Source organism: Bos mutus, chromosome 6, assembly GCF_027580195.1.
Source record: "Bos mutus isolate GX-2022 chromosome 6, NWIPB_WYAK_1.1, whole genome shotgun sequence".
Lineage (NCBI taxonomy): Eukaryota > Metazoa > Chordata > Mammalia > Artiodactyla > Bovidae > Bos > Bos mutus.
In genome coordinates this window covers 102,664,835-102,679,150 of record NC_091622.1, presented here as the reverse complement: position 1 = coordinate 102,679,150, position 14,316 = coordinate 102,664,835, and the positions used below count along the sequence as shown (strand labels likewise).

Sequence of the window (14,316 nt, the reverse complement as noted above, 5' to 3'; positions counted from 1 at the left end):
AGCACGCAGGGTTGAGGGAGTGGTGGGGGATGGGAGGTAATGGCTAAAAGGAACCAGGATTTTCTTGGGGTGGTGATGAATATATTCTAAAAATGATTGTTGTGATGATTTCATGTACCAGAATATACTAAAACCCATTGAATTATACCCTTTTAATGGGTAAATTGTATGGTACGTGAATTAGATCTCAAAATTGTTTGGAAAAAAGATACCGATCTCAGTCAAGGACTCCTTTCTCCAGGAAGCCTCCCCTGCTAGCCTCCACTCGGCACCAGTCCCAGTGCATTCTTCTTTTACATCTGGGGACCTGGTACTCAGGGATGGGGGCTCAGGACGGACGGGCTTGCCCACATCTGGAGAGAGGGCCAGGTCCAGAAGAGCCGCTCATCTTGTGCTCAGGGGCTGACCTTTGACATGGAGTTTCTTTGCTTTTTTAGGGGAATTTGAAAAAGACTCTGCTGAGTGCTTGAAGCATCTGGAGCTTCTGGAGGGAGAGGAAGGTCAGAATTTGAACAAAGGGGACTCAGAGAAGGAAGCCGAGTATCCTGACCCGCTTCTTCTCGGAGGCCTGATTCCAGAGAAGGGTTTTGCTTCATTTGACTTGTGTTTCTTGCAAGAGTTCATCTTTAAACTTCTGCAAAGTGAGTAATCAAGTTCTACCGCTTGCTAGTAACTTTGGTGACCAAAGATTTTATAATCCTAGTAAGAGTAACCTACCTAATAGGTTGTATTATAATATTAAGTGGGAAAAATGAAAGGTTGTTATTAATATTAGGAGAATAACAATAAATAAAGATAATCAGGTGGGAAATAGCTGAAGGCTTCTGACACACCAGGCACAGGTCTAAGACGTTTATAATAACTACCTTTTAATTGTCATAAAGGTACTGTGAGGTCGGTTATAGTATCACCTCCTTTTAAAGATGAGACAAGTGCAGCACAGAGAGGTTAAGTAACTTCCCATGGTTGCACAGATAGTGAGCTGAGATGTAAACCCAAGTGCTTGGGATCCAAGACCCATGCTCTTCATAACTTCCTTATGATCTCAACTATATAAAACTACGCATATGTGAATCCATGCAAATGTTAACCATGATTATCTCTGGCAGGCAAGAGGAGGGTGTTTTTCTTTATTCCTTTTTATATCTGCCACATTTCCCTCGATGACTTGATGTCCTTTCTATTATCAAAGCACAAAATTAACTCTATTTTAAAGGGTTTTGAGGTCACCTGCACATATCAGGGTCCCAAATGTTGCCTATGTGAAGTAAGTGAAAGTCGCTTAGTCGTGGCTGACTCTCTGCCACGCCATGGTCTATACAGTCCATGGAATTCTCCAGACCAGAATACTGGAGTGGGTAGCCTTTCCCTTCTCCAGGGGATCTTCCCAACCCAGGGATTGAACTCAGGTCTCCTGCATTGCAGGCAGATTCTTTATCAGTTGAGCCACAAGGGAAGCCCAAGAACATCGGAGTGGGTAGCCCATCCCTTCTCCAGGGAATCCCCCCGACCCAGGAATCAAAGCAGGGTCTCCCACATTGCAGGAGGATTCTTTACCAACTGAGCTGTCAGGGAAGCCTATGCCTATGTGAGGTGTGGTTCAAAGAGAAGGGGAGGTTTTGGATGGAAAGGAACAGATAAAGACAGCCTTCTCTCCGCCTTCCTTCCAGTCAAAGAATCTGAGCTCAGAGAGCTGAGGAAGACTCTAGAAAGAGCGCAAGCAGAGCAGGAGGCCCTGCAGAGGCAGCTGCTGGAGTTCCAGGTAAGGTGCTCCAGAGGGAAGCAGCCAGTCCCCATCTCTGTAGCCCATTGCTCAGCTCAGGGCCCGGCCTGGTGGGTCAGGAAGCTGGAGAGGAAGACCACGTGGTCCGATTAAAAGAACACATTGCAATCTGCAGTGCCACTTCCCTCTGCACGGTTCCTGCTAGAGTACACTTGTTGCATATTCTTGTAAAATACGGAGTGTCTGTCTGTAAAATACAGAGTGTTTCCAAGGTACAGAAATCGTGCCATGGGCCTTCTTGTGCTGCCTGCTGGCTTCACTCAAGGCTCCGTGGTCATCTACACTGCCCCGTGGCATTTGGCCTGCTATTTCTGCATGTCCCTGGCCCGCTACCCATGTTGTGGCCTCTAGTTTGCCACACTCCTTTGAGTGTAGTTTATTAAAGAACAGTGAATGTTAAAAACAAACAAAAAAAAAAACCAAAGGAAACACCCCAGTTATTGTGCAATGGCCCACCTGACACAGGTCCCTGGATGTCAGCCCAGCCAGGGCCCCTGGCTCAGCAGCCTGGCTGGTGGAGAGGGTGTGAACTGTGGAGCTGGGAGGGGGTGTCCTTTACGGTCCGGGACCTTCTTAGCAGAGTGGCTCACTGAGCTCCCAGCCCATATCTTAGAGGAGGACAACCACATCTGCCTCGCCAGGGATGTTGGGAGGGGCCAAAGGCCTGGCACACAGTCACACTTTATCTGCAAATCCTGCCCTCGCCCTGGGGCTGCCCCATCGTGGGGCATCCTGGCTGGGGGCCCCGCAGATGGGAGCCCGAGAAGGACCGACTCGGAAATCAGGCCCAGCTGTGGGTCTGGGCTCCTCTCCCTGGCTGTGGGGCTAGGGAAGCTCCCTGACCCTCAGGGAGCTCACTCCCCAGGCCTATTTATATATAGGAGGCAGGGATACCACCTGGGCAGGAGGGCAGGTGAGATACTGAGAGATATAAAGAGTCTAGCACCAAGATATAAAGAGTCTAATACCAAGTAGTATTTTTAACAAGGCGGGGTGGTGGTGCTCTGTCAGTGGGACAGCTGTTTTATTCCTTGGACTCAGGGAGGGGAGATTGACTATGTTCATGGCTTCTGTGTGTGCCCTACAAGAGCAGCTGCAAGACCCTTTTTGTCTAATTGTTTGCTTATTTGATTACTTATTCATTTGGTGCCTATTTATTTACATGTATCCTTACTTCCTTATAATTATGTACTTATTTACTGGTTCATTTATTTACTTCCTCACTTATGTGCATAGTTATGTATTTATTTATTCACTTGCTTATTTACTCATTCATTCAGCTATTCATTCATTTGGAAAGTTTTGGGGCTAGCCACATGAACACCTTGGTGTTCCTTTCAGAACCGACAGCAGTGGCTGGAGGTGGAGCTGGCCAGCCTGAAGACCTATGGGGTCATCCTGGAGAAGGAGTTTGAGAACCTGAACACAGTCATCATGCTGCCCCACTTTGGCCTGCGAGTAATGGACATGGGTGAGTCCCTCTCCCCATCCTCTGGCCTCACACATGCTTCCTCCAGGTCCTCACTGGTCTGTGAAACTGAGGCCCAGAAATTCCTGTCCATTCACTTAGTCGTGCCTTCATCCCTCACTTCTTCACTTAGCCTACTTCTTGCATGGCCAGTGCATCCAAGCTTGGTGCCCGGTGCGAGGGATGTGGAGATGAATGGTCACCCTAAATCCAGCACCCACTGGCATCAGTCCCTGATCTGGGTGCTGCCAGGGGATGAAGATACGGAGAAGCCCCTGGCCTCAAGCTCTAACTGCCTGGACCCTCGGTCACTAGACTGTTGGGGTGCAATGTGTTCCAGAGGAGAGCTGCCCCCCATGGACAAGATGCTGTGGGCACTCAGGTGCGAGGCAGTTCCCTATCTCTGCGAGGTGGGCTTCTAGAAGGACTTGACAGAGGAAGGACCCAAGAGGACAGTCCCAAACTCCTGAGACAAAGAAGGGCCCAGAGGTCTGCCAGTGGGGAGAGGTGAGCGAGGGCGCAGAGCATGTTCATGCTGCGTCTCACGCAGGCCTGGTGCCAACACCCTTCTCTGAAGAAAATGTCATGAGTACCACTTCATTGTAAATATTTAAACATGACTGCTTGGGGGAATGTAAAACGTGAACATTCCTCTTCACTCCCCACACCCCTGCCCAGTCCCTTCCCTAGAAGTTTTTACTGTTCACATCTTGCCATTTCCTGTTTATGAATGAGGTGGCGGTGAGTGCATGTGTCCTAAGTCACTTTAGTCGTGTCCAGCTCTGCAGCCCCATGGACTGTAGCCCGCCAGGCTCCTCTGTTCATGTGGTTCTCCAGGCAAGAATACTGGAGTGGGTTGCCATGCCCTCCTCCAGGAGATCTTCTGGACCCAGGGATTGAACCTGCATCTCTTATGTCTCCTGCATTGGCAGGTGGGTTCTTTACCACTAGCGCCACCTGGGAAGCCCAAGGTGGTGGCCAAAGTCATTAACAAGAGGGAACTTCTCCGGACATGGCTGCCGTGTTGCTTTATTGAGGCAAGGGGAAGGGGGCAGTTCCTAGGCAGTTAGGGGCCCTAGGACAGTGGGTTTGTACCAATCAGTCTGGCAGATTTCAATACTTTCAAACCTGGTACCACCTCACTGGTGCATTACTGGCTAACCATCAGCACGGTGCTGGCGAGAAACAGCTGGACTTGTTCATCGACAGCTTATCTGTTTCCTACAGATGGGACAGCACCCCAGTGCCCGGCTAATTCACACTGAGGTGGGGGACCCCTGGGGTTTCACCATCACGGTGGAGCAGTGACTCCAGAACACAGCACATCGGGTACAAGGTGTAGCATCCCTGCTCTATAAATAGCTAAGCCTCAAGGCCAAGGGTCCTGGCAATGAGAGGAATGGAGCTTGCAGGCCCCTCCCCTTCTTCCTTCCGTTCTCCTCTCCTCCCCATCCTTGCTTGAGAGCATTTGCCCTGGCCTGCGGAGTCGGACATGACTGAGCGACTGAACAACAACAACACGTTAAGTATCAAAATTCACATGGAATCAGGCCAGGGCAAATGCTCTCAAGCAAGGATAGGGAGGAGAGGAGGAGAGAAGGAAGAAGAGAAGGTGCACAGCCACTGTCCAAGAGCCCCTCACTGCCTAGGAACTGCCCCACTCTCCTTGTCCCAAGCCAGCAACCTGGCAGCCATGTCCCAAGAATCAATTAGACAAGTGAGATTTAGGGAGAGGTGCCAGGTGGTGAGTGCTCCTAAGGGAGAAGGGTTACCCAGGCTTGGGTTCCTGTTGGATGAGGGAAGCAGGTGGGAGGCATGTTCTCCAGTCTTGATAAGCCCATGGGCCCCTACTCTTTCTCCCTTCCTGTGGCTTCTTCCTTACCTGGTGAATTGGATCCTTTTACTGCAGTCATGACACTGGCAACTCTGGGGAGCAGACAAAAGATGCTGTGGGGTTTGGTTAATGTCCAGATGTGTTCACGTGGGTGTCCTTCCCAGGGAAGGCATGATGGAAGGCATGGCATGTGGTGCCTGTGTAATGTGTATACAGGATACAGTATAATGTGAAAGGTCAGCTTTCAGAAAGCATTTCTTGATTATTGGCTCCAAATTTGTCAATGCACCTGGTGTCAGGTAATGTCCAGGAAGCAGTTTTGCAGGTTCAGCTGCTTCTCTGCTCCTGCCACTCACTCTCTGCTTCCTGAAGTTCCCCTCAGCCCACTCAGTTCACTCCATCCCCAGACGTCCTTTGAGCCCAGGGCTCAGTGCTGGGAAGCCAGAAATTCAAGATGTTTTATGACCTCACGGAACTCTGGATCTCAGAGGGTGACACTGGGAAGTAAATCAAGGCTCATGGTGTGACCTGCTTCCCAGGTGGCACAGTGCGAAAGAATCTGCCTGCCAGTACAGGAGACATGGGGGATAGGGGTTCGATCCCTGGGTTGGGATGATCCCCTGGAGAAGGAAATGGCAACCCACTCCAGTGGATTCTTGTTTGGAAAATTCCATGGACAGAGGAGCCTGGCGGGCTAAGTCCATGAGTTCACAAAGAGTTGGACGTGACTGAACACACACGTGCCATGATGTGACTCAGCCATCCTATCTGAACCTGAGCTGTGTGCATGGGGTACCAAGCAGGCCCTCCTCTCAGGGCCCCCTCTTCCAGGACCCTGTCCCACTTCTCTGTCTAGGACACAGTTGTCTCTCCGGGAGCATCTGGGATAAGCAGAGCAGACGTGGACTGGGCTCCATCTGAAGCAGCCCTTGGGCTCCACAACTTTTTCCTGATACTAAACTGTCTTCTCTCCCTTCCCAACTCTGCAGCATAAAGCAGTGCACACCTTTCACCAGTGGGGACCCCAGGATGCATCCCGGGCACATTAGAGGTCAGCTTCCAAAGGGCCATCTCCCTCGGTGGAAGAAGAGTGGGGATCCTGGGCCCCTGAGGATGGGGTAGCAAGGATGAGTCGGAGAGCTGTCTACTCTACTGATCCAGGAGAAAATAAATCATGTGTGTGTGTGTCTTTGCACAACAGACTCAGTCTATCTTTTGTCTCGGGCTTGGCAGTGTCTGCTCCCAGGAACTGTAAGTTGAGCAGCTTTGATCTGGAAAGATGTTGGTGGAGCGTGTCTGCCTCTGCAAGCAGAGAGAGTAAGTGCCGCACACACCTGCTCTTGGAGCCCTTGTGCCCAGCGTCCCTGAGCCTATGCCCGCCTCTCCCTCTCACAGTCAGTCTCCGTGAGTGGTACAGAAGCACTTCGGTTTCCTCTACTGAATTATAAGGTTTCTTTCTGCTTCAGTTTCCTCTACTGAATTATAAGGACACCAGCGCTGCCCACCAACCACAAGAGGTAGGGTGAAGATGAAGTAATACAGCCAGACCCCAGAAGCTGACCTACAGGCAAGCAGGTTGTTTGGGAGGTAACCCCAGGTAGAGGAGTGGGGAAGTGAAACAGGGAGGGGAGGACAGACATGAGAGGGCACATTGTCCAGGCAAGATACTGTGGCTGGGCCCTGGGGAAATTCCGGGAGCCAGGGTGGGACACACACCTGAGAGCATCCCACTCAGTGGCCTGGGAAATGGGGTAGTTATCCACCAACTCCCTTCAGACTCTGCTAGGGGATGACTTCTAGGAGGGGTTAATTCCTTTTTCTTCCTGCTTGCTATGCAGATAACATGGGGAACCCAAGAGACCGGAAGAGCCTTGGGCAGGGAAGGCTAAGGTTGGAAGGCTGGCCAGTGTGCCCCTTGGGGTGGAAAGGACAAGGGATGAGAGTGGGACCCAACAGTGTTTGTTATGGGGCTGCTATGGGGCTTTATAGGCTATTAATCAAGATACAGCTACAAAATAGGGGAGATCACGGTGGTTCCTGCACACAGGGGTGTAGACATCAGGGATTAGGTCTGCCTCCCTGCAACAAAGATGTGACCACAATGGCCTCACCACATAAGAAATGGTTGAGTGGTGAGCAGTGGGGACTAAGACAGCAGTTCTTGTGTGTACATGCATTGCCCACAAGGTAGCTCCCCAACCTCCAGCACTGGTTCTGTGCTCCAGGCAGGATGAGGGCAAAGGGGGGAGGGTGACAGCTGGTCTGCCTCTTTTCACAAAGAGCTTCCAGAAAGTCCCAATTTCTAGAAAGAATTTCCAGAAAGCAACTTCTATTTGCATCTCAGGGACCAAGGTGGCAGCATTTGGTCAAGATAGCTGCAAGGGAGTCAGAAAAATGTAGTTTTAGCTGAAAACAGGGGTGTCCAGAGCAAAGCTGGGTTGGGTTAGTGAGGAAGAAGCGGGTAGAGAAAAATTGAGGGGCGGGGTGGGACAGAGGGCAGTATCTGCCCCAGTGGACACTGTTTCTAGAGGAGAAAGCCAGCTTGTGACCCTGCAGAGGTCTCTGTGCAGTCTGGCTGGAGTCCTGGCAGAGGACCCCAGCATCTTTCTCTCTGCTCAGCAAACATTGGTGGGGTGTCTCTGAGCATTTTTATGGCAGGTGTTCAGCCAGCGTGATAGCTACTACACTAGTGCTGCTGAAGGCCTGGTCTGTACTTGGTCTTTGTACACACTTGATGCTTGGCAACTCACTCAATATTCTTGCCTGGGAAATCCTATGGACAGAGAAGCCTGGTGGGCTACAGTCCATGGGTTTGCAAGAGTCAGACACAACTTGAGAACTAAGCTATCACCACCACACACATCCGATCTCATTGTGAGGCAGGTCCGCTTGAGCCACTTACAGATGGAACGAAAGAAGCTCAGTAATTGGCCAGAGATGCCATCAGCAAGGAGATCAGATTTGGTTTCCATGACAACTGTAACCTATGGAGATTCAGCTATTTGCTTTGACCACACAGGCCTACAGGACGGGTAGCTGCTTTGCAGGAAGACAGTCGTCTTTCTCTTTCAAACCAACTCAGCCTCTCCCTCCCTATAGTGACTCTGTCTGCACTAACCTACAGCCAAGGTTACACTCAACAAATTTTGCTGAATAAGAATACCTGGATTATCCAAATTAGACCATGAAGAGGACTTCCAGATTTAGCAAATGAAAATACAGAACACTAGTTAAATTTGAATCCAGATAAACAAAAACTTTAGTGTAAGTATGTCCCATGCAGTATTTAAGAAACACTGAAAAATGGTTTAAAAAATTTTAACTGGACACCGCATATTTTATCTGGCAGCCCTAAACATGAATGCCTCAATGGTTGTGTAACTCATCAAACTCAGCCCTTTATTTCATCACAGGAAAACCTGGATTTCTCCTGGAAGGGTGTTCAGTCACTGATAGTGACCCCTGAGCTGTATCCAGGTCCCAGGGTCTCAGGCCCTGACCTTTGGACCAAACAAACAAGAGAAGCAGGTAGTGGCAGGTTCTAAGTGAGGCAGAGTGGGCCCAGGTGTCTCAGAGTTGAGGGCGACTCTTCTCGGGTGCAGGTGGAAGGCTTAACCATGGATGGTGAGCAGGGTTGATCCTCGCCTCAGCTTTGCTTCCCAAAACCTGCAGGGCCTGGAATTCATCCCTTCATCTGTTTCCTCACTTGCCACAACGGAGCTGGACAAGCCTGCATCTGATAAAGTGAAGTCGCTCAGTCGTGTCCAACATTTTGTGACCCTGTGGACTGTGTCCATGGGATTTTCCAGGCAAGAGTACTGGAGTGGGTTGCCATTTCTGCATCTAATAAGTTGAGTCTGAATGCCCAAACATACCGAGACAGGTTATCTCGACTTAGCAGCTGTGGGACTCTGAGCAAGGCGCTGCCTCCATGAGCCTCAGTTTTCTGCTCTGTAAAATGGGGATGTTGACACCTAGTGGGGTCACTGTTGGGACTGAGGAGTTGTGCCTTCTAAATCACCCTGCACAGGACTGCATGCTGCGGGGACACTTGATGTGGGTGTGCCTGTTGTCCCTGACAACCGTCCTGCCAGGATCCATCCCATGGCGACAATAACACCCGGATCACCTGACAGGTGTTGAGCGGATGTCTGTCTCATGCTCATCCCCACGGCCGAGCCTCTTTGCTGGAGTGACTCCATTCCCCAGGCACCGTGGGGACCGGCTTGGGTTTAGGTTCCTTATGCCCCTCATGGGAGCTGAACCCCCTGCCACTGTCCTAGATGGGATGTGGGACTGGGGTGGGAGATGATGCTGTTGGGGCGGTCCTGATGCAAAGAGACCAGGTCTCGGAGCTCAGTGTTGCCTCCTTCAAGAAGCCCTGCCCTCCACAGCTGAAGCCTCATCTGTGAAATCTGACTCCCTCCAGATCCAGTTACCTATGCTTCCGGGCAGTGCCTCCATAGCTCCTGGCCCAGCCTTTGCAGGACACACCCCAGGGAAACCAAATCGCTGGGGGTGCTGGGGCTCACAAGGGGGCCACGGTGCCCTCAGATGGCAGGAGTGGCCATTGCACTTCTGTAGCATGCCTGGGTGTGCCCCTGGCCAGAGGAGCTGAAACATAATTATCTGAGATGGACTTGTTCAAGGAGGCACAGAAAGAAATAGAATTGCTGTGTGACCCAGCGCATACAAACAGAATTAAAACCAAACTCATGCCAAGTAATAGTCACCCTACTTCAGAGGTGCACTCTGACACTTTGTCTTCTATTTTATATTTTAAAACTACTGGGCACAGCCCCCTAAATTGATTTCAGGGCTTTCTAATAGGTGATGCCTATCATAGTTCAATAGATGACTATTAATAATTGAATAAATCTCGGGCATCCTCATTACAGACCCCTTACATTTGATTATCAGAGTCTATGACTGAGCAGGTCGGAGTTCTGGCCTGAACTGCTTCCTCTCTTCATGCTGGGAGATAAGAAATCTGGGCATCTAGCTCTGCCTGCCCACAGAGATGGGCCAAAGTGGGTGAGATGCTGAGGACTCTGAGAGTACAAATGGTGGATAGTCCTCCTGCCCTAGAATGAAGTAGAGTAAACCATACAGCTGGTATGTTAGGAGCACTGGCTCTGGGGCCAGACTAGGTGCCCAGACACTGCCACTTGCTAGCTCTGTGACCCTGCATAAATCACTTTACCTCTAGGATGCTCAGTTTCCCCATCTGTAAAATGGGGATGATGATAGCAAGACCTCATCAGATTGTTGTGAGAACTACATGGGTTCCTAGACCAGGTCTGGCATGTGGGGAGTTCAGTAAACATCAGCCAGGATGGTCAGCAGGGCTGGCTTCACAGATATGCATCCTCTCAAGTCTCACAGAGCCCTGCTCCCAGAAAGACTGAGTTTAATGCTTTTCGGTCGCCATCTTGAAAGTCTTAATCAGTTTTTCTTTGAACCTGTGCTTTATAATTGATGTCTGACAGGGCGACAGAGCCTGATCAGGGGATGTGCCGGGTGGCAGTGCTGTGCTCCAAGCAGTTAGCTTGGTTGCTGGGCTACAAACATACACACATGCCTGGCATGGCCTGGGGCACTGTGGGGTCCTGGGGAGCTTGTGACCGGGGCTGGGACCTAAGCTGCTGGTGGTGATCATGGTGGCCAGTAGGAAACCCTGGAAGAGAGGAGGAACTTCCTGCCAGGAGTCTGTCCTGGGGGGACCTATATAAATATCAACTCTCAGGCCTGAGGGCTGGGGTAGGAACTGCTGAAACTCCGGCAGTAAACTTTGTCAGTAAATTATTACAAAATTGTACACATGGACATTGCAATACAGCATGCCAAGAATTATTAGAACTCTTCAGGGAGCTTAGAATCTCTGGCTTTGACAGCTATTGCAATGCTGCAAACGTTCAAGGGCTTATAAATAGAAATTAAGTGTAAAGATTGTCACTTTTGATGGAAAAAAAAAGCATTATCTCCATATCAAGCTTTGATGAACCAGTGATTAAAGAGGAAGACAATTTTAAAGTAAATTTTCCTTATAATTAAGATATAGTGAAAGAATGCATAAATAGGTGATCGAACTATATACAAGTCATGAAGTCATTTTTGGTTTCTGTTATAACCTCCACAAATTGGGAAATGAGTATGTCAAGGCTGTATATTGTCACACTGCTTATTTAACTTATATGCGGAGTACATCATGTGAAATGCCGGGCTGGATGAGGCACAAGCTGGAATCAAGATTGCTGGGAGAAATATCAATAATCTCAGATACACAGATGACACCACCCTTATGGCAGAAAGCAAAGAAGAACTAAAGAACCTCTTGATGAGAGTGAAAGAGGAGAGTGAAAAAGTTGGCTTAAAACTCAACATTCAGAAAACTAAGATCATGGCATCTGGTCCCATCACTTCATGGCAAATAGATAGGGAAACATTGGAAACAGTGAGAGACTTTATTTTCTTGGGCTCCAAAACCACTGCAGATGGTGACTGCAGTCATGAAGTTAAAAGACGCTTACTCCTTGGAAGAAAAGCTATGACCAACCTAGACAGCATATTAAAAAGCAGAGATATTACTTTGTCAACAAAGGTCTGTCTAGTCAAAGCCATGGTTTTTCCAGTAGTCATGTATGGATGTGAGAGTTGGACTATAAAGAAAGCTGAGCACCGAAGAATTGATGCTTTTTAACTGTGGTGTCAGAGAGGACTCTTCAGAGTCCCTTGGACTGCAAGGAGACCCAACCAGTCAATCCTAAAGGAAATCAGTCTTGAATATTCATTGGAAGGACTGATGCTGAGGTTGAAACTCCAATACTTTGGCCACTTGATGCAAAGAACTGACTCATTTGGGAAAGACCCTGATGCTGGAAAAGATTGAAGGTGGGAAGATAAGGGGATGACAGAGGATGAGATGGCTGGATGGCATCACCGACTCAATGGACATGAGTTTGAGTAAGCTCCAGGAGTTGGTGATGGACAGGGAGGTCTGGCGTGCTGCAGTCCAGGGGGCCACAAAGAATCAGACATGACTGAGTGACTGAACTGAACTGAAATGAACTCCACAAGTTACAGGAAATGTCAGACAGTAAACATTAAAATACCACTGTATACAATTACATTCAAAACTAGATTCAGGCTTACAACAAACCAATGGATATGGGGCCGCTGGCTTTCCAAGGTCCTCAGTATAAGTCCCACGCTCACCAGCTGTGTGTCCTCAGGGGAATCACATCTCTGCCTCTTCTCTAATATCAGGGTGGTGAGGTAGCACATGGAAGCGCCTCTGTACTCAGAGGTGGGTAAATCAAAGTTCCCCATCTCGTTCCTCCTCAAAACTTTGCCTTAGGTACCAGCTGCATAAACGTCACCCGAGAGCTTGTCACAAACACAGAATCTACAGGCATGTGAGAGTCTTAGTGTCACAACCTTAGATAAACTGCTTGGGGAAGTTGTCTGAGTTCTTTGTCTCTTGAGTTTAGTCCTTTTGTTGTTGTTGACTTATACTGAGGATCTTGGAAAGCCAGCAGCCCCCACATCCATAGCAACATGTTAGAAAATACTAACTAAGCACACTACAGTTTATACAGTGCTTTTCACCTGCATTCCCATCACTCGACTAAAAATTTTGGACCCAGTGAAAAATAAAAATATTCCAAAAGCAGGCGGAAAATGCAGTTGTTGTTGTTTTTGTTGTTCAGTCACTCAGTCGTGTCCAGCTCTTTGTGACCCCGTGGACTGCGGCATGCCAGGCTTCCTTGTCCCTCACCATATCTTGGAGTTTACTCGTGTCCATTGAGTCGGTGTTTCCATCCAACCATCTCATCTTCTGTGGTCCCTTTCTCCACCCGCCTTCAATCTTTCCCAACAACAGCTTTTAGGAATATAGTCCTAAACATTGCTATTAAAAGTGTGCCCAGTAGAGGTCACCAGAATCAAGTGGTTAATTGATTTGCCTACCATTTGCTGGGAAAGATTGACGGCAAAAGGAGAAGGGGGCAACAGAGGATGAGATGGTTAGACAGCATCACCAACTCAATAGACATGAATTTGAGCAAACTCCAGGAAATAGTAGAGGACAAAAGGGCCTGGTGTGCTGCAGTCCATGGGGTCACAAAGAGCTGGACACGACTTCGCAACAGAACAACAACAACCATTTCCTTGGAAAAAGAAAAAAAATGTCAGTAACAAGGCTGGGAGTAACCAAGAAGAGTCAAATCCTCCTGCACTCCCACCTCCCTCATACAGAAACTTTCTGCCCACCTCCTCAAAGGCAAGTTTAATCAGAAATCTGCATTTGTAGGGAGCCTGCCATCAGAGGTCAGAGCACTGGTCTTCAGGGGAAAACCCTTCAGTAGGGGCTGGCCTGGTGGGATGGTGGGGCCGAGGGCTGTGGTGCTGAGTGCTTATGCTGCCCCCACTGCCATGGGGTGACCTCAGGCAAGTTGCTGCTGCTCTCAGTCCACAGGACTCCATCCATAAAGTGTAGGCAGTCAGACTGTGAGATTCCCAGGGTCCCCTGAGCTTGGATGGTGTGGGTCTTTTCCTGATCCAGCTTTCTATATTGTGCCCCAGAATTTTCCAAGGCTCCAAACTCCTGTGTCTACCCCTAAGCTGCCTTTCTGGCTGTCACAGCTGTGCCATCCAGGTTATCTGGCTGGCCCGGAGGTTTAAGGCACCCAGCACTCTAGAGGTAAAGACACATTCTTCTCTGTGATGAGTGGAGTGGATTCTGAGTGTGGAGAGAGACGTGTAAGATGATGGAGGGACAGAGCTGGAGGCTCCAACCATTTCACAGATGGCGACTCTGAGGTCCAGGGAAGCAAGTGACTCCATCCCAGGTCCCAGGAGCTCAGAGTCAGTGGTGGAGCTGGGACTGGAACACAGGAACTGCTGGTTGAGAGGGCTGGAGGGTGCTTATTTTCATGGCTCACTTCTGTCTTCCTGGTCTTCTCTCAATAACTATAAGCACTCCTTTTGGTTTGTTTTTAGAGGTTTAGTTACTCAAGTGATGTGCTAGTCTGCCCAGGAAAACTCCTATGAGGGCATGTGTAGTCTTGTCTGGCCCAGAGCAGGAAAGTGACAAAGATTTGTTAGGTGACCTGAGAAAGGTATTGGGTTTGGCAGGGGAGGGAGTTGACTTTGATTACGGCTACTTAATGGCTGCCAGGTTTTGTGAAAATCACTTTACATGGTTTAGTAACCTTTTACACTCTTCACAAC

At 49.2% G+C, this 14,316-nt stretch overlaps 1 protein-coding gene across 1 annotated transcript in view; it reads left to right on the top strand.

Annotated features, from left to right (window-relative positions):
• Window positions 1-6,260, top strand: part of LOC102272488 (high mobility group protein 20A-like) — a 31,843-nt gene extending 25,583 nt beyond the window's left edge. The window contains exons 8-11 of the mRNA XM_014480986.2: window positions 438-641; window positions 1,671-1,762; window positions 3,125-3,254; window positions 6,075-6,260. Coding sequence (XP_014336472.2) covers window positions 438-641; window positions 1,671-1,762; window positions 3,125-3,254; window positions 6,075-6,079 — 431 coding nt within the window. The 3' untranslated portion in view covers window positions 6,080-6,260. The remainder of the gene's footprint in view (window positions 1-437; window positions 642-1,670; window positions 1,763-3,124; window positions 3,255-6,074) is intronic.
• Window positions 6,261-14,316: the final 8,056 nt, after the last annotated feature.